Below are 21,126 nucleotides of genomic sequence, written 5' to 3'. Positions count from 1 at the left end.
TGTGTAACTCTTTTATGTTTACATACCATTTAGACTTTGGGCAACAAGATAACATCAGTATTTCAGTACTTTTGTGGTTTCTATGGTACATGGATGTTAATTTTAATTTAAAAGGCTGAATCCAATAATCCTGAATCTTGATTTAACCTTCTAATTGTAAAATGGACTTACTATTGGTATGTCCTGAATCACGGCCTGATAGGCTGGGGTTCCAAATTCAAGCTCAGCCTCAGCACTGTCTGTATTCACCACACACTCAATCAAGTAGACCCGACTATCATAGAAAGATTGCAGCAGAATCTGGCAGGGATAGCGACCAGGATATTGTGGAGTAAACTTTATAGGAAGTTCAACTGCTGTATCCTTATCTAAAAAAACAACAACAACAAAAAAGTATAATTATGTAAAGTGTTCCAAAAATATTTAACACACAAACATCTGGAGAGACATATGCAGTCTGTATAAAGAGATTCTTTCTACGGTACAAACATAACACAGGTAACTCTGGAATCACAGAAGTCTTTTCATTTATACATAGTCAAAATTAATTTTGCTAGAGAGAAACTTTTGAATATATTTACGCTTCCAAATAACATTATTTTGTATAATTTTTTGTTCTGCATAGAGAAAATATATTAAAAGATTTACTTATTACATTTAGAAAAGTTTATTGCATATGAACCTTTTCACAGATACCATATACATAGTGACTACGACTTAAAAACATTTGTCAACAATTATCATGCAGCAGTATCTGACACAGACTTTAAAGCCAGAAGTGACCATCATGATCATCTTATCTGACACACAGCAGGCCACAGAACCTCGCCCACCCACTCCTGTAATAGACCCATCACCTCTGGCTGAGTTACTGAAGTCCTCAAATGATGGTTTAAAACTTCAAGTTACAGAGAATCCACCAGTTACACTAGTTTAAACCTTCAAGTGACTCGTGCCCCATGCTGCAGAGGAAGGAAAAAAAACCCTATGGTCTCTGCCAATCTGAACCAGGGGAAAATTCCTTCCCGATCCCAAATATGGTGATCAGTTAGACCGTGAGCATGTGGGCAAGACCCTCCAGCCAGACACCTGGGAAAGAATTCTCTGGAGTAACTCAGAGCCCTCCCCATCTAGTGTCCCATCAGCGGCCCTTGGAGATATTTACTACTAGCAGTTGCAGACCGGCTACATGCCATTGTAGGCAGTTTCATCATATCATCCCCCCCATAAACTTATTAAGCTCAGTGTTAAAGCCAGTCGGGACATAACTCAGTATAGAAAATAATTATAATATTGCAGATACCATTGACCCTAACGCTCCCCCTGCAATCTACACATCTCTCTTTCTGTGATCCAGGGCAAAGGGTCAGCCACCTCCATGAACTCTGCAGAGGGCCCAGTGCAGAAAAGGAGGGGAAGACGTGAGGCAAGATAGTGGCTGTGAGCAGAAAGAGGTATGGTTATTCCCAGGAGCAGCCCCCCACAAGCCCTTCAGGGAATTCACAAAAAGTGAATGCAGCTTGCAGCAACAATAACTTCTCTGTGGTTCCCCTTTATACTGAAGAACCCCACTTCAGGAGGACTTCCAAGGGTAGATACCAATGCAGAAAGACCTACATGGAATGTAGAGCAGTGCAGAGGCATAGAACTTCAATACAGCTGGAACTGAGATCCACAGGGTTTGAGGACACCACCACCCAGTTTGTTCCACAAGGGAGGACACATCCCACCTACCTCAGCTAAGAGCTTGGAAAATAACTCTTACAATGTTTTCCTCCTCCACTCTCCCCTCCACTGGGTTACTTTGTGGAAAGGAGGCAATCAGGCTCAATGTGTGACATTATTTTCAAATGATATTTTAATGGCAACTATTGTGTTTTAAAAATGCAATCAATCTTCATTTACAATGCTGCTCTCTTTCACAAAATTGCCCACTTATTCAATTCTCACATTTCTGAAAATTGAACAGCAAACCAATACTTCCCTGTTGCTTTACTGCGTTTCAAAAAGTTGATACTTCTCTTCTCTGTACCCTCCATTATTTCATAAAAATAGCTCAAGTTCAAAGGATGAATAATATAGCATTACATTACGAGCCTTTCAACATTACTAGGCTATCAAAAAGATTATAAATTGCACCTCAGGTTCAACCTTCTCTGAAATAAATTAGCTTGTTCCCTCATAAAGACAAGATTAATGACCTGCTAATTTATGAATTATTACCCTTTTTCTGTTTTGTCACTAAGTTATTATCCCCAATGGCTATCTTCCACAAAAATGTCCCAGGTTTGTCAGTTATGCAAGTAATAAAACTCCCTTCCTTATACCTGATTCATAAATATATTTCCTGCAAATTTGACTGTAACCCTATCTGATCAGTCAATTTGTGGGAGTACACAGAGGATATCCAAACCAATATACATATCTAAATCATTAGTGATATATTTTAAGTACTTGCAGTACTTCAAGGTAAGATGGAATGTCTGTCCTCACATAGTCCAGTTATTGTCAATATACTGTAGTGTATTTTGTATGAATTGGAAGCTCCAAAATGTTTTGTAGCAATAAGAGAAAATTTAAAATGTTATGTATTATAGAAGCTTATTATTGGGGTAAATACTGCTCCCCCTGTTGCACCCCTATGGTCATTTAGAGTCCACTCCTGACTAACCAGAACAATTCAGTTCTATTACGCAGTGGGGAGGGCAGTTTATCACCATCCTCCATAAGGTTCTATAGCCCCCCCATGTACCATTGATATGTGCTGCAACAGCAACGGGGGATAAATTCCTTCCTTCATAAGCCCTATGGAAATGCATTCTGCTAACACAGGCTGTGAGCTGGGAAGATTATTTCCTATTATTTTTAGTCAGGACACTCAAGTGTTTCACAAGATACTGAAGCCCAACAATATTAGTCAGGATAAAATCTAGCAAATTATTAACTAAAATTCTTCATTTTAAATGTTAATTTAAATATAGAGGTGCATGAGTAGCCAATCACTAGACCAATGGTCCCCAAACTTTTTTGTTCACGTCCCCCCCGTTACCTGGTCCGCGCCCCTCCAAGAGCCACAGTCAGGAGCCGGGGCTGGGAGCAGGGCCACAATTGGGAGTGGGGCCAGCGCTGCCACTGGGGCCTCAGCCAGGAGCGGGGTCACAGTCAGGGCCAGGAGCTGCAGCAGGGTGCGGGCCTGCAGTCAGGACCAGGAGCCAGGGGCCACGGTCAGTATCAGAGCTGTGTCCGGGAATGGGGATGGGAACCGGTGGCCGAGGCTGGGGCCGGGGATGGGGCTGAGGCCAGAGTGGAGCTGGGAGCAGAGCAGGGCTGGGTGGTGTTCCCTCCCTGTCGCCCATGGGGGCTGGCCTGGGCCCTGCCACCCTTCCCCCCGAACGTTCCTCTGCACCCTCCCAGGGGGGCGTGCCCCATAGTTTGGGGACCACTGCACTAGACCCATCTATGGTTGTTGCATTTTGTATACCCTAAAGGTAAAATGCATGCCTTATGGATATTATATTTATTTTTTATAAAAAAGAATCTCTCCCCAATATTTATAATATTTGGTTTGGGCAGTGCTTTTATAAAATATTCATTCCACATGCATAAAGCAGATATTTAAGTTCAGGAATAGGTAATCTGAATAACTATGATCAATGAAAGGGAAAGCAAGGAAATGTGTAATGTTTATATCATATGGTCAGGTACTTTACTCCCTAGAAAATGATATAAGTGAGATTGAATCGTCAAGTCAAATAAATTACAACAAATACTTTCTAAAAATCTTCCAAGATATATGAAGGTTGTTCTCTTCTTCAGATTGCTACTTTTAATGCATACAGTAAGGTAATCAGGATTTAAGATTTTCTCAAACCAAAATGTTTTTCTTCTTTTTCTGTCTCTCGCACTACAGTAAGCACAAAGGCCTTTGCAAAGAATTAATTCACAGACTTGCTGAAAATCATCCACAGGGTCGCAACAGTGGCAACCAGGGCAGCAGTTGAGAGCACATGTAGGAAAGTGGGAATGGTGGGCAACAGCCAGGCCAACTCCTCACAGCAGGACCTGCATCATGATTCCCTGGAGGTGAATGATGGCCCCAAGCTTCTCCCTGGACCCAATGAGAAGCAGAAAACACCAGCAATAGTGGGTGTGATTTCTCCATGTGGGGATTTTTCCTTTGGAGAGACCGTGTGCATGGGTTGTGGGAGGTAGGATAGCAGGATGCTCTGGGAGCTCCCCAATCCCTGATGGCTGGGAGAAGACAGAAAAGAACAGGGTAGAAGAGATGGGGATTTTCCCCTGTAGTTTGGGGGCCCAAATGGAAACCCCTGACTAAATTTGAAATTTGTAGCACTCTCCCCACACAAAAAAGGTTTAACACATTTTTTATGAAGGGACTAACTCCCCAGAGTGATTTTAGCAGGGGTGTGGTATTCTGCACTGGTAACTTTGAGAATTATAGATGCTTTTGTAAACCAAGTCAAATTGCCTTCACCAATTTCTTGAAAAAGTCGAAGTAAGGACTCTCCTTTAACATGTGTATAATTACACATGGATTTAATCATATATTGATTTCATCTTGGCAAATTTACTTTAAATATGTTCTCTGTGTGTTTTTCTGTCTATATGTATATTTTATGACCCACTTGCACATTGTAATTTCTAAAAAAATAAAATAGCTTATTTCAACATCATGTTTTACAGCCATAAAATATGGACAAAGGGCATTTTCATTGTATCTAGATATAATTTTACAAGATGCATAATGCCCTCAAGAATGTACAGAATGTATTGCACAGATTCTGCAATTTTGGAACAGCAACTTTTGAAACCTTCACATTTGGGGATGATTACATCTAAATGATTAACATCCTAATGTGTTTCATTAGAGCTGAAGAGCTGCTGGGAGCATAGGGCCAACTACTGGACAGCTGATTGGTGGCTAGCCCCAGGGCTACCAGAGCAGCAGCTCCAGCCAGCCCCGGGGGTGCTGAGCACCCCCATTTTTTCTCCCTCGGTGCTTGAGCCCCTTAGCATCCACAGGGGAAGGGATGCCAGGCTGCACCTCCATGGCATGGTTCCAGATAAGGGACTGGTAATTTGCTTGCTTGGTATATTGTGGAAGACTAGCATAAATTGAGGGGAAGTCCTCTTTCTAGGCTTGCTTGAGACAGAAAAGCTTATATTGCACACCATTTAATGCACTGAGTTAGCTGTTGGGTCATAGAAAAGGGTTATCAGAATTTCTAATTTCAACTGTGCACGAGGTATATTCACCATAATGCGAAAATTGCAAGGCTTCTAAATTTGTATGGATTCTTCCTGACATACTTCCAGGGCTTTAGTTGGTCAATCCTTGCCAGACTTCTGGCTGAGTCACACCCAATCAGTGTGTATACTGCTGTCAACATTCTGCAGTTGTTGGCCAAGTTCATTTGCTGTGGCATGGGTTGGTATAAACCTGGCTTTCTTTCACTCCAGGATTAACAACAGCAATGTTGATATTTTTTATTTTTTGGGGGGGGTTGGGGGGGGGAGAGAAAGAGAGAATTCAAGACTTTGTTCCAGGAGCCAGCAAGGAGCTCAGTGGGTTACAGTAAAACATCTGGCACTTCAGTTCTTAACCATTTGTAGATTACTCCAAAGACATCTAGAATCAAGGGGATATACTTAACTTCAAGTTAAGGAGGGCCTTTCCAGAATTCAGCTCATTCTAGAGAGCAGGTTAAATGTTTGTGGGGTGAGGTTGATGACAGCCATTCCCCAAGTAGCATGGATTACAGAAGAAAGGTAGACCTGCATTGGACGAGTTATTGTTGGACAGTTTCCCCGATGTGTTACATTAGTAAGGTTGCAGCCTAGTTAAACCACATTCCCAGTGTACTGTCTTTTTTTCGGATTTCTCCACTTACACGTGAATAAACTGATTTTCTCCTTCATAAGTCATCCAACGCAGATTTCCACTTTTAGGAAACAGGAAAAAAATGAATCTGCAAAGGAAAGAGCTGTGGATTGGAGAAAGTGTTATTGAAGTGGCAATCGCACAAACTACGTATTTGATATCGGTGGGTAGAAGTTAATAATAATTTGAAAATATGTGCACAGAGTTAGAACTTTACAACAAAGTGAAAAAGTGGGTTCTTGAGTTATTGGTCCTAACAGAGTGACAAGAGGAACCAGGGGGTTGACACAAGGCCCCTGAAATTTAAGAAGGAAGAGTAGAGAATTAATACAGAAAATAAAGTCCTCCAAATGTGTCACCAATGTTCTTATTAGAGGCTCTTAGAATAATCAGATCAAGGAAAAGAGCTCAGAACTAATACTAAAGAATGCAGTAAACACTTGAGTAGATATCAGCACTGACGGAACCAAATAAGAGTGTTGAGTCTATCATTTATTGCATTGAAACAAATGAATGTAATGCTAGTGATGATAGCTTAAAAGTAGACAATGCCAAAAGACTAGAAAATGCCAGCTAATAATTTCTGTAGTAAACAAGGTCACAGTTTTCTTCATCTTCCACAGCTTTGGAACTTATGACTGAGGGACAGAAGTGCTCTCTGCACACAAAACAAAATAAAACCTAACCAACTGTTTTAGCATCAGTGTAAGATTTTTACACAAAGACAGAGAAAACTGAATATATTAACTGTAAAAAACATTTATCAGAAGAGAGGTGATAACTCCAAATACTTTTCACAGTATTTCTACAGAAAACTTTTTAATCCATTCACTGGGGAAAAAAAAAATCAAACCTCTTTTATTGGACATTCTTTAAAAATATAACAGCAGGCAGCCTATATTGTCAAATCTTGTCAGGAGAAGCTATAGAACTCTTTTATTAGTTTTTGATACAGAACCTAAATTAGGTATCAAGATGTAATACAATGCCTTTCATTTTAAGAACAATTTTTCAGTGCACTATATTTCAGTGCACAGATGCACTTCCATCTCCTGCTGGACAATTTTAATGCGGAAATAGTTCAAAACAAAACATCTTACATCTCTGTAGTTCAAAATGTAAAACGCTTTTTCTTCCATTTGCCTAGTTGGGTTTTTATTTCCAATTTTATAAAAGACGCTAGACAAAGAGACAAAACACTTAATCAGATGCGTGAGTAGAAGTGCGGAGGACTTGGAGCACATCTGACTTAGGTAAGCAAGTCCACCACTGTGCAGGTAGCGAATGAGATGTGTGCTGTGGTGCAGGGCTATTGTGTTTTGGGGGTTATTGTGCATACTGATTATGTTGTGTGTGGTGGTTGTGTTGATTTGGATGTAGGGCTTGTAGGCTGGTGGACCTAATCACCAGCCTGGGACAAAAATTCCATGTCTGGTTCCATTTGTATTCTTTTTCCCAGAGCTCAGTTTATTCTTTAAAACACACACAAAGGGAAATATGAAACCACCACCACCAAACCTATAGTCCTGTTCTTAACTGAGGCTGTGGGGCCCTCTGGCAGATATGGGGGCTGGACCTTCCCCAGCCTATTGGTGTCTGTGGGGCCTGCTTGCCCTCTCGCAGCCTTCTGCTGCAGCCACAGGAGAGTGTATTCCTCGTGGAAATGGTGCGCTCATGTATATACTCCAGCTGGGAGTCAGACCCAGTTATTATCAGCTGTTTAGCTGGATCAGCTGATTCCCAGTACCTGCCTGCTGGGCTTCCCTCCAGCACAGGACCAGCTGCTCTCCAGCCCACCTAGTTCTTAAAGGGACAGACTGCCCTATTACATGGGGTTGCACTGGGAGATTTGCATTGATTTGTGCAGGTGATGAATGAGGGCCGCATGCTGTGGTAATGGGCTGTGTGTGTTTGCAGTTACTGTGTGTGCTGGTCACAGGCCACAGAGCCAAGAGGGACACCTGGACCATAGCCTCACCACTTTTTGGCCAGGCCAAACCTGAGTGGCACTGCAAACCCATGTGTCAGGTTTCAATGTCACGCACTCAGATTTGGCCTGGCTGCATGGAGAGATGGCAGGGCCAAATCTGAGTGAATGGCATTGAAACCCTAGTGCACCAGATCCCAACACCACTCAGGTTCCCAGCCAAAAGCTTATCCAGCCATGGCCTGGGCGCTCCCCTGCCCCCAGCTCTGCGGACTATGTGACCAATGCACACAATAACCCCAAACACTCAAATTTGGAGGGAGTGGGTTCAGGGGATCATGGGCCAGGCTGCTTGGGGGGGAGGGAGGTTGTGCCCAAGAGGGAAAGATGAAGGTCAGGCAGAAAAAGGAGAGCAAATCTATGATCCATCCACTTTAAGTGGCACTCCACTGCCCCTGGCTGGTTCTGTTGTGGGGATAGTTGTGTTGATTAGTGTCAGGGGAGGTTGTGCTGGGAGAATTGTGCTGATTTGGGGAGGTGGCAGCTGGACCAAGTAATCGACCACCTGTGCTATCTCTCCAGGGCCGGCTCCAGGCACCAGCCGACCAAGCACGTGCTTGGGGCGGCACCTGGTAAGGGGCGGCCAATCTTGGGGTGGCGGGGGGTGCTCAGGGTTTTTTGTTTTTTGGGGGGGGAGGTTCGGTCGGGTGGCGCTGGGGGTGGGTTGTTTTTGTTTCGGCGGCTGGGGGTGCTGGGGGGGGGGGGATTCGGCAGCGGCGCTCCGCGGGGTGTGTGTGTGGCGGCACTCGCGGCAGCGCGGCTCGGCAGTGGGGGTGTTTGGTGGTGCGGCGCTCGGGAGGAGGTGTGTGTGGCGGCGGGAGGGTTCGGCAGCGCGGCGGGGCGCTCCGCGGGGGGGGTGGTGGTGTTCGGCGGCGCTCCGCGGGGGGGGTGGTTCGGCGGAGCGCCGCGGGGGGCTGGGGGTGTTCGGCGGTGCGGCACTCCGTGGGGGGGGGTGTGGCGTCGCGGTGCTGAGGGTGTGTGTTATGGCGTCGCTATGGAGGGCGGCACTCTTTTTTTTTTTTGCTTGGGGCAGCAAAAAAGTTAGAGCCGGCCCTGTGTCTCTCCCCTACACTCAATGAAATGGTTGCATCCACATTATCTGTACTGTAAGGGTGATCATTGGCTGAGTTAGTCTTGGACTCGGTGTGACACAGATATGTGCCTTACTGTAGCTGTATACCACAAGGTGTAATTGGTAAAGTCAAAATGGCTGAGAACTTAAAAACTGGATGGTAACAGACTACAAATCCCAATGATGACTCAACCTGGTGATATTCTGAACAAAAAGAGCTCTCAATCATGCTTGTAGCTGTTTCCATCACTTCATACAGACCCAGACATTTTAGGCTTCAGTGTGACATACCAAATGATATTCTCAGAGTCTTATTATATAGATACTACCGAACAGTATCTAACCTTACCCCGTTGCTATCCTTTGCTTATTTCACATGTGACCCTGTACTTTAAATGCTGGCACCTATTCCATGGAATGCAAAAGGCTTTTGTCTATGCTAGGAGTGCAAGTTCAAGTTCTTTGAAGGTAAGTGACTGTGTTCAAGAGAGTTTGGACCAAAATGGAACAAAAACATACTCTGTGAAGCATTTTAGTAAGCTAAAGTACCTGTGATCCATCAAATATCAAAACGTATCCATCTCTACCTATCAAGCTTTTGTGCGCATTTCTACTTCAATTGCTCAAAGCCACTGCCAGTGTTACATTCCAGTGCCTACAGACCCCATCCCTTCCACCTGAAGGAATAACTTGGTGAATTGCCCAAATACTATTAGTTCTGCATTCTGAGGACTCATTTAGTATTCAGGTTTCAGACAGCACTAGCATAGGTTCTGTAGTATCTAGGCTACTGCACAAATTGGTCTCTGGACTAACAATTCTCCTCTCAGAAACAAGCAGATTTTATTTTATTTGGGGAAAAGTGGGTGTGAGATTTCCCTAGTGAACTAGAATAGCATCTTTGAGTTTTTGGTAATCCTGGGCAAGATCATGAGTTACATAGGCTGCCCCACCAGATGTACTGACACCAATTTCCATTTAACAGACGAGCTATGTTCTTTTTTTCTACCCATGCACATTATTCATTCTATTCTTTCTTTTTAAATTATGCATTGACTTCACCTCAACTTCACTGTGTTTTTTTAATTCTCTTATAATAAATCTCTGCACAGGATTACAGAGTTTCTACTTGTTGCCATGTTCTCTTCTTCTTTAGTCTCTCGCTGCAAGGCAGATTTGTCAGACCTCAAATCATTCTTGTAACTCTTTTCATCAACCTCCTTTGTGAAGTATAGACAACAGAACTGAACATAGTATTCCAGTAATGGTTTCAGTAATGCCATATACAGTGGTAATATCACCTTCCTATTTCTACTCAATATTCCCATTTATACATCCAAGGATTGCATTTTCTTTCTTAGCTACCACATCATACTTCAAGCTATATCAGTTGATTATCCACCATGACCATTAAGTTCCCTTCAGAGATATTGCTTTACAAAATACAGACCCCCTCCTGTAAGTATGATCTACATTCTTTGATCCTAGAGATACGATCTTGCACTAGCTATATTAAAATGCATATTGTTCAAGAGATCCCAACTGACCAAGCAATCCAAGTTACTCTGTAGAACTGACCCATCCTTATTACTTCGTTAATTTTTGTCAACTTCAAAATTCACCAGCAATGTTTTTATATTTTCTTTTAGACCACTGATGAAGATATTTAATAACACTGGGCCAAAAATAGATTACTGGGGGATGTCACTAGAAACATCTTCATTGGATGAAGATACCTCATGATTGTGCGTGGCCACCTTTTGCTTTGCAGAAGTGCTGGGCAAAAATAGTTCCCACTAACTTGAACTGAAGTTGTTGGTGCTCTACACCTCTGAAAATTATGCCCAAATTGAGTCAAAAGCTGGGCATCCAAAAAAGAAGGCACCTCAAAATCAGATAATTTCAGCCACTATTTGTTCTCTGAGCCACCCCCACTTGAGTCTCATTTACATAGCGTAGGAGTTTGGGGAAAGAAATGAGATAAGGTCACACAATAAATCTTGGGCCCTTCAGACTTGGTCCTCAACAGCTGACTGCAGGAAACCCAGATCCTCAGAGACATCCCTACCTCGATTCTCCCTTACCTCCTCCTGTTCCTCTTATCTGAAGTTCTGTTATGTGACTTTTACTTAGAAATGCCTCAATAATTTGTTAGGGGTTTTTTGCATAATAGATTGATCTGCAAGACCTAATCTGATATTTGGATCTAACTTGTTTTCAACAGAACTCCTAAAAAATAGGGCAGAGAGGATGAAGAGGAAGGCTTTGGTTAAATATTTTTGGTTAACTATAGGATGTTGCTCCCTGCAAGGGGTTGCACTCACCTCTCACGAGCACCCCCTGGCCGAGTGCATGTGCCTGCACTCTCTCTCTACCCGTTTGTGGTGGTCTTCGCTGACTCAGCCCTCCGGCCAAATCACAGACCCTCTGTCAGTTTGTCCCTGCTCCGGAATAGAGCAGTCCTCCAGGCTCCTTCCCTGGACGCAGTATCTTCGCCCAGCTCTTCAGCTGGACCACTACAGTTTAGCCCCCTTCTGGGATGCCTCAAAGTCCAGGCCACTTCCCCCAGCAACTAATGGGGGGGTTGGAGGGGACCTGGGCCCGCCCACTACTCCGGGTCCCAGCCCAGGGACCTTGTAGATAGCAGCTGTCGCTGTGTCCCTTTATCTAAGTTGCGCTGCTGCTCTAATTCCCTGGGCCACTTCCCCGTGGCTCCCGCATATTCTTCACTCTTAGCTCAGGGCCTTGTTCTTGTGGGGTACCAGCAGCCAGCCTGGAGCACCAATCTCTCTCCTCCAGCTCTAGCAAGGAACTGAACTTGCTCTGGCCTTGCAGCTCTTCTTATACTGACCTGTTAGGCCCTGATTGAGTACTTCCCACACAGCTGCTCTAGGCAGCTTGGAAGACCTCTCTACTTTCTTTTCTGGGGCAGGGCCATAAGGCCTCCAGCAGGGGCCTCAGAGCCTCACCCCATCACACTCAGCCATACCAGAGTTTAGTCTGGCACAATTTTCTTTAAAGCACAGTTTTAAGTAAAAGCTTAAAAATTGCAAAAATGTTCTGTAATCTCAAGAGAATATAAAAATAAATTAGAGCTTTAACAAATAATATGTGAATCCTAAAACCTTGCAGCTCTTCTGCAACATTTCTGCTTTGCATAATTGATCTAGAAATCCTCCATTTGATATTTATTGATTGTACCTATAATACCCAGTGAGTCCTTCATTGCCTGAAAGATAAATAACAGGTTTTAAATTGTTTTAAAATCCCAGATAGTAATTCTATTCCCCCCGCTCCATAATTAACATTGTATTGCTAGAGATGAACAGCAAGTATACTGAAGGTAAAGTATAGCTTACAGGTGCACTGTTAAAATTGGCTAAAATAATTAATTCAGTCTTGGCCCTTTAAAAATCCTACTGACCTGTAGGAAAATAATGTCCTTTTTACAGGAACTCAGTGATAGAGAATGGAATTTACCCCATAGAGCTGGAAATCTTCTTCTGGATAAGAGATATTTGAAAGAATCAGGACTGCACACATACAAATGTATCACAAATAGACTATGAAAAATTATATTTCCACTTAAAAGCAATATTCTGATAATTATATTAAAAAGATACAAAAATATAATGTCTATACAATGTGGCTAATAGTTCAAGTTTTAAATGGTGATTCTACCCTGAAAAGTAACTCTAAAAATAGCAACTTCCCACTCAGTGGATCTATTTATGACATGTGGAGTCGAATCTATTTACGATAGCAGCCAAGATAAGTTTTTACTGCTTTTTGCATCTGCCCTGCAAGACCAACATTGCTAGGAATATACGTCAAACTCAATTCCTTCTTGTGTATATCATCAACAGAATTGTTTACTAAATTCCAGTTAGTTACATCTGTTTACCTCATTGCCCAGGTGACACGGTCAGCTTCAAGACAAGGCAGTGGGGATGCACTGGTGTCAACAATGCCATATTTGGTTTTAAAAAAAACCCTAAAGGTTCCTTAATGGTAACTGTTGGCCTTTGAGAGATGGGCCTCTGTACATTCACCCATGAAGGACTGCATTCCCTGGAACTGAAGTCACAAAACAGTGGGATAAGAACACCAAGGTAGAGGGAAGGGTGAGCAGGAAGTGTGAATGCACAAAGGTGACTTTCAAATTAGAACAATCACCAGTAATTGTCCTTTTGTTCTTCTTCCAGGATCTCTGTGCTTTGCCATTTGTGAGAGAAAAGTGAGTAGTACCACCTTGATTATACAGTGTCCATTGAGACCAGAGTGCAAGATGTCCTTGCCAACTGAGTCGCCAGCATCAAAGTCCTGATGTCAGAGTCTCTCCCATAGGATGGTGCCAGTGGCAGGGCCAAAGCAAAAGATAGTGTAAAGGTCTCACTTATTTAGTGGCCGATAGTTTCAGTGCCAAAGTAGGTCAACAAGAACCTAGATCGCCAATCTGAACCACTCATGCTAAGGCCTGTGCCTTAAAGTCCTCACTGGGGAAGCAGGCCTGAAACCTTAACTGTCTATCCTGATGTGTTCTGGCTGTGAATACCTAACGGGCAGCATGCTGTCAAGGTGTGAGAGCTTCTCCTAGAGACACTGAGCTGCAGACCTGTACTCTGGATTCCGAATAAAGGGCCGAAGTGTCGTTTTCTTGATAAGAACATAAAAACGGCCATATTGGGTCAGACCAAAGGTCCATCTAGCCCAGTATCCTGTCTTCTGACAGTGGCCAATGCCAGGTGCTTCAAAGGGAATGAATAATTAATCATCAAGTGATCCATCCCGTCAGCCATTCCCCGATTCTGGCAAACAGAGGCTAGGGACTCCATCCCTGCCCATCTTGGCTAAAAGCCATTGATGGACCTATCCTCCATGAACTTATCTAGTTCTTTTTTTAACCCTCTTATAGCCTTGGTTTTCACAACATCCTCTGGCAAAGAGTTCCACAGGTTGACTGTGCATTGTGTGAAGAAATACTTTTTTGTTTGTTTTAAACCTGCTGCCTACTGATTTTATTGGGTGACCCCTAGTTCTTGTGTTATGAGGAGTAAATAACACTGATGTCATTCTTATTGATGTTAATACACAAGAAGGAAAGAACCAACCTTGAATTTTACATTCTATGTTGAGTTTGCAAGGCTGGCAGTTAATATCTTTTTACTTATTAACTGAACACATTTGACATACAAATTAAGACCTAAAGACAGAGACCTATAATATTTTCATAGAGTCACTTTTCAAAGTAGACTCACGCTTTCAATAAAGGTTTATTTGACAGGAGAGATGTGAAAGAGCCCTAACCAAGTACTTCTTAATTACCTCTGTTGTCCAAGTAAGGATAAATAAGGCAGTAAAATGTAGCTCAATGATGAGTATAGTAATGGAAATTAAGTAATCATAAAGCTCACTTGTGATGGGTTCCTAATATGATAAGGAGACATGAGAATTAATTTGCAATCTCAGAATGTACAGCAGACCCTTGCTAGAACGCGCGTCTTTATAGCGCAAATTCGGTTATAGCGCGGGACCGCTCATGGATCCCAAATTTAATTACCTTCATTGGAATCCATGGTAACGCGGTCCCCGCGTTAACGTGGGACCGGGCATGGATCCAAAACCCCGCGTTCTAGTGGGGATCCGGTGCAGATAGTAAGTGGAGCTCTTAAGAATAAGTAAAAGGTGATAAACATGGGGAGGTTGCTGGTTAATCTTCCACAAGAAAGTTTCTTTTTCTTTTTTTTTTTTAAATGTAAAAAACAAAATGCTAGAGCACATATACAGCACTTAGACCATGGAACATTACCAGGAAACCAACAGGATCACTGATAACAGTGTACTGAAAAAGATTTAAAGACCCAGGAAATTAGTTTGAAATAAAAGATTGTTCTGATTAAACCCAACAGTGCGCAACAATCTGAGACAACATTTAGAAGGCATACCAAAAAAAAAAAAAAAAAAAAGATAAAGCTGATCCCAGTTCTTGAAAAAATATGAATGCATATTTTAAAACATATACATATTTATTCAGTCAAAATACAATTACTTGAAAGTGTTATTAAAATATATGAAACTTGTGTAACAGAATGCTGTAGATAAAAATAGTTTCTACTTAGCATAACTGACTGATGTGGTGAGGGTAAAAGAATTTTTAAAAATTATGAAGTATTTTCTACCCTAAGTGATAAATGTATGGCATGATGTAGCATCCTTTTTAATACTGCCAGATAATGATTTAAAATTCAATTCTTGTTTGGCTAGTTGTTCTGCACTTTATTGCAAACTATGGCAATGAAACAATAAAAATGTCTTGTATTTCTAACTAAAATTTTAGTCTATTACAATACATGAAAAATATTCTGACAAGGCTGATATTTTAGGCTTGGCAATTCAGTAGGTAACTGTGACGGAGTGGACTAGACCCAAAGGTCCCCTGCTGGAGGCCTCAGGGTCCAGCCACACCCATCCCAGAAAAGGAGCAGTAGATAGGTCCTCAAAGCTGCCTAGAGCAAGCTGCGGGGAGCAGCCAAATAGGGCCCAGCAGGCTCATATAACAAGAACTGCAGAGCCAAAGTGAGTTCAGTCTGCTTGCAGGGACTGAAGGAGCAAGAGGTGCTGCTGGCTGGCTGCAAGAGCTAAGGCAGGTAGTTGCTGGCAGGGACCAGAGAAGTGAGGGAATAGCTTCTGGCTGACTGCCAGGACTCAATTAAGACGGGCTACGGGGAAGTGGCCCAGGGAAATGCAGTTAGTTAAGGGACATGGCATGTGGCTGCTACTTAGAGGGTGTCCCTGGGCTGGGACCCAGAGTAGTGGGTGGGCCCGGGTCCCCTCCCGAACAGCCATTGGAGAAGTGACTGTGCCCTGAGAGAAGGGAGGAACCACCGGGGATGCTGCTCCACACCAGAGCAGGAACCTCGGCACGTAAGCTAGCCAACTAGGGTATGGAGATACAACCTGTTGGTCAGACTGAGGACTGGAGCCCAGGGCGGGCGAGAGAGATGTTGCCAGTGGAGGAGTGCTGTGATGGACACCGTTGGACTGTGAAGGGACTGAGCCCGGGGAGGGCTACAGGACATTATTGAGGGCTTTGAGATAGGCCTGGTTGGACAGCATACCTCAGAAGGGGTTTGTTTTGTTAAGTTTCCACACATGGACAGAGTGTGACTCTGCCTGACAAGTGCAGCAGCCGATTGGGGGGGGGGGGGGGGCACCAGGAGCCAAGACATTGAGGAAAAACTGCAGGCACACACACACTCGACCCAGAGGGGCACTCACAAGAGTGAGTGCCACCCCATTACAGAAACACATTTCTTTAAGTTAACACAGAACCAACATCCCAGTATGATGTTGAGGGCATTGTGTTGCTGTTGAAGATATTGCTTTTTGGATCCGTTATAAAACTGAGTCCTTCTTTTTGGATTCAATGTAAAACTGTGATCCAGTGCACTTTTTGGGTATTCATAATTTTTGAAGCAGCAGGGGGTGTAAAATTGGTGCTTTTGAGAAATTTCAATGTGAATACTTTTTGGGGCCTCTGGAAGCTACCATAATACAAATATTAAGTGACCACATGGCCAGTTTAGATTACAAACAAGCCCAAAGACAATGTCCTCCTCTATCTATTATTATTAGGGATAGCATTAGGGTACCTCCCAAATCAGGATCAGGATCCTATTAAGCTAGGTGCTGTACAAACACAGTAAGAGACTATCCCTACCAGAAGACCTTAAAATACAAAAAGGAAAAAACCAGTGAAGAGTGGGGAAATGATATAAACACAAACATTGTGATTAGAATGGCAATATGAACACATTTTGTTATTTCCATGTTTACTGCTCCCCCGCCCCTTTCCTTCCCTCCCCACCATCCTTAAAGACAGGCAGCACACAATAGGTGAGGGAGAAGGATATAGACAAATATTACAACAGTTGCTAAAATAATCTTTTGCTCCCTCCGCTGAGACAAAAAGATGATCTCCTATCAGGCAAGAGCTCTATTTATGATGACAATTATTCTACTAACTGTGACAGTCGTACACCAAGTGGCAGCTCTGGCCAAGGTCGAAGGCATTAGCTAAGAACTGACAAACTCATAGCTGGAAACCAAGCCAGCTCACCTATATGTTAGATTTATTCAAAACAGGGATTAGTCTTATAAGAATGTATAGTGTTTAGACTCTGTGAAACACTTGTTAAATTGCAGCATGCATTAATCTCACTTGTAATGTCTGTATTCCATGCTATAAGGAATATGTAAGTTTTGCTTTGTAACTTTAAAAATGTTTGCTGTGAACTTGTGACCCCAGGTACAGGAATCATCTCTCCCTCTCCTCTCCTCTCCCCTCCACACCCCCCCCCCCATATTAAAGACATCTATCAAGATTAAACAGCCATTAGGGAAAATCACAATACAAAGGATTAGTGAATGGCCGTATCACATCTTGGAAATGCTATGTGTAAAGGAGCCCATCTCATAGACTGGAAGGCCAAATGTAGAAGATAAAACAGGTCACAAGAAAATTTTTCATCTCTTTGCTGTTTGAATTCTCACAGGGCCAGAGACACTAAACTAAGGCAGAGATCCTGAGGGGCTATCCCGTGGTCTGCCCTGAAAAACATTTTAGATTGACAGATTACTACACCTCTGTCTTTAGGAATCATAGATGGTAACTCATTTGTGTGTATATGCTTGTATGCTTGAACCTGTAAATAATTTGTATTTCTTTTTCCTATGGATGGTGTACCTAGCCTCTGTTTGCCGGAAGCTGGGAATGAGACGTGTTGTCAGAGAACTACTTCCTTTATTTCTCTTCCTTCAAGTACATACTTAAGACCATTTTTCCAGACGTCCAAGAGATTGTCTTCTCTACAAATACATTTTGGGGGTTTTATGGTACTAACTGATCCCTTTGAGAACTCCTTCTTGCCCCATACATCTCCCCAAGGCAGGTTCTTGTCCCTCCCTTTTCTCAGCAACAAATAAACAGAAAAATAACATCTTTCTTGACTTGCTATAATTTCTCCAAAGCAGTTCAACATAGGTTAGTAATTTCACATAATTAACATTTTAAAACTTTGATGTATGCGTATCCACAGGTGGTTAAACTGTAGAAGTCACGTCTGAGAAGTTGCTAAGCAACAGTGACCTGCTTAGGATCACTGGCCAGACAATGACATTTTGTTATGTGGATAAAATACTGGTAATATTGTGTCTTTGTCAGAGTTGTGGGGGTGGATTTCTGAAGTCATCTCACAGACTATTTCTTTGCATATCACCTACATTAATCTCTCTGAACAAAGTCATTTGTAACTTTTCTAATTCACCTCCAGACGTTTCTCATTACTGCAAACACAAACACTTATTTTTAACTTGACAACAAATACTATGTAAACACAGAGAGATCTTATGCTTAAATAGCATATAGCAAATAGCTTAAATAGCAAATAGCAGCTTCTGTCAGGAAATCTTTCAACCTTTATACCTCCTGGTTGTGTTAGCCATCTGGTTGCTCACCAGGCTGGTTTCTCCTCTCCTAGGTGACAGATGAATGCAATAAAATACATATTTCATGTTTATTTCTTTCAGATGCTTCGTCTTCACATTTTCTTTTCTTTCTACTTGAAGCTGGACCAAATGGTCCATGTTAGTGCAGTTCCCAGACCTCTTTCAACTTCCAATCTCTCCTACCACTGAACTGTCTCCGGACTCTTTTTGCCTTTGGAACTGTGCATTTGTACAACTAATTTTCTTTATAGCTCTTTCCTGGCAGTAGTCTCAGTTGGGGGAGGGGGGGGGGTCCATCATTCTCTGGCTATTATACAAATGGATGTATAAGGACATCTGACAGCCAATTTCCAAAGAAGGCTTCTGGCAGGTAAATTACATTGAAGCTATTGCTCCAGCTGCAATGCTCAACACCCCTGCTGTATCTGGAACAGACTTGTACGTAAGAACCTGCAGGGCTAGAACTGGGACCATGGGGGTCCTGGGTCACTGGCGCCTCCATATCATCATAGGAGGCTTAGACTGGGCTCCCGTGGGAGGACCCTGTGAGGCTGGGCCCAGAAGGAAGTACTGCCCGGCAGGACCTGCATAGCAACTCCTCACAGCCCATTGACTGACTGGCACTGGTATGTAAGCCAGGAAGCCATGACAGGAAGTTGGCTGAGCAACAATACAGACTGCTTGCCTGTCTTGCTTCAGACGCTGTGTGCATGAGAGATCCCAGACTCTGGCTTCTGACCCTGCTTGCCTCCTGACACCTGGCCCCTGGTTTGCCCTCTGGCCTGTCTTGGACTGACCCTCTGGTACCCGAGTAGGCCTGACACCTGACTACTGCTCTGACCATTAGGTTTGACTGCCCACGACCTTGTTGTGACATTGTATCTATTTGGCAATATAGTTTCAATGGTAGAATTCATATTTTCCAAGCTCTCTACCCTCTTCACACATGTTGTGAGTTTACCTGAAATCCTCTCCTTACATAGTAAGACTGCTGCAAGCAGAAGGCCAGATGGAAGCTTTGGGTCACTGTCACGATTATTTTTTTGGTCCAAAGCTTAAGCTACTACCTCAAGAGTCTGCTTCAGAAAGGCTTCTCCTCCAGACCCTCCCTGTACCTCTCTCACTCTCAGCCTAATTAATCTGGGTGGATGGGCAACACAATGGCAAATGAAATTATATGTTGATAATTGCCAAGTAGTGCATATTGGAAGGCATTATTTGGACTATCCATAAACCTTACTGGGTTCTAAATTAACTGCATCAATTTAGAAAAATAAAATAAAAACAACAAGCACCGCCCAGTGTAGATCTCTGCTTAATGTAAGGTAGCGATCAAAACAAATAACCAAATATTAAAAATGCATATGGAATAGGATGGAAAACATAGAAAAATTTATACTATTTTGTGAATCTAGGGTACAGCCTCATATGGAATACTGTGTGCAGTTCTGGTCACCCTGCCTCAAAATTAATATTACAGAATTAGAAGGTTGTCAGAGGCAATGATGAGAATGATTAGCAGGATGGAAAACTTCTCAAAGTGAGATTGAAAGGATTGGGATTATTTACCCTCGAGAGGACATTAATAAATGGAGATATGACATAAGTATAGAAAATAACTAATGGCAGAGAGAAGGCCCATTAGTAAATTCTATTCACCCTGTCTTGAGACAAGTGCAAGGGAACATTCAGTGAAATTGAAAGGTGGCAACCTCAAAACTGACTAAAAGGAATCCTTGTTGTCCCTTTATTATGACACCAGTGTCATTCCTATGCCACACGGTGGCAGATGTGTGGCTGCTTGCAGGTGGATTTCCAATGGATATACTCCAGGTCAGGGGTAGGCAAACTACGGCCTGCGAGCTCCCGCTGGGGAGTGGGGTCTGGGGCTTGCCCCACTCCAGCGCTCCAGCCAGGCACTGGGTTGGGGGCCTCACCACACGGCTCCCGGAAGCCGTGGCATGGCCCCCGCTCCGGCTCCTACGTGCTCCAATGGAAGCTGCAGGGGCGGTGCCTGTGGATGGGGCAGCGTGCAGAGCCGCCTGGCCATGCCTCCACATAGGAGCTGGAGAAGGGACATGACACTGCTTCGGGGAGCCGCTTGAGGTAAACGCTGCTCAGAGCCTGCACCCCTGAGCCTCTCCCCATGCTCCAACCCTCTGCCCCAGCCCTGATCCACCTCCCATTCTCCAAACCCCTTGATCCCAGCCCGAAGCACCCTTCTGCACCCCAAGCCTCTCATCCCAAGCCCCACCCCTGAGCCCGCACCCCCAGCCAGAACCTGCACCCCCCTGCCCTAGCCCTGATCTACCTTCCAGCCTCCAAACCCCTTGGTCCCAGCCCAGAGCACCCTCCTACACACCAAACTCCTCATCCCCAGCCCCACCCCAGAGCCCTCACCCACAACCAGAGTCCTCACCCCCTCCCACCTCCCAACCCCAATTTTGTGAGAATTCATGGCCCCCCATACAATTTCTATTCTGAGATGTGGCCCTCAGGCCAAAAAGTTTGCCCACTCCTGCTCTAAGTGTAACTTTTATTTAATTTTACATGCATACACCACTCCTGAATCATGATAGTCAAATAGCACATGCAAGACAATCCCTTCTTCCAGCAATCTCAGCCCAACACCACTGCTCAGATCCCAGGAAGCAACTG

The 21,126-nt window shown here is 43.5% G+C and overlaps 1 protein-coding gene across 1 annotated transcript in view; it reads right to left on the bottom strand.

Annotated features, from left to right (window-relative positions):
* CFAP47 (cilia and flagella associated protein 47) overlaps positions 1-21,126 on the bottom strand; it is a 704,026-nt gene that overhangs the window by 336,221 nt on the left and 346,679 nt on the right. Inside the window, exon 46 of the mRNA XM_065423211.1 lies at positions 172-368. Coding sequence (XP_065279283.1) covers positions 172-368 — 197 coding nt within the window. The remainder of the gene's footprint in view (positions 1-171; positions 369-21,126) is intronic.

The sequence above is a fragment of the Emys orbicularis genome, chromosome 1, assembly GCF_028017835.1.
Source record: "Emys orbicularis isolate rEmyOrb1 chromosome 1, rEmyOrb1.hap1, whole genome shotgun sequence".
Taxonomy (NCBI): domain Eukaryota; kingdom Metazoa; phylum Chordata; order Testudines; family Emydidae; genus Emys; species Emys orbicularis.
This window is presented reverse-complemented; position numbering and strand designations above follow the sequence as displayed.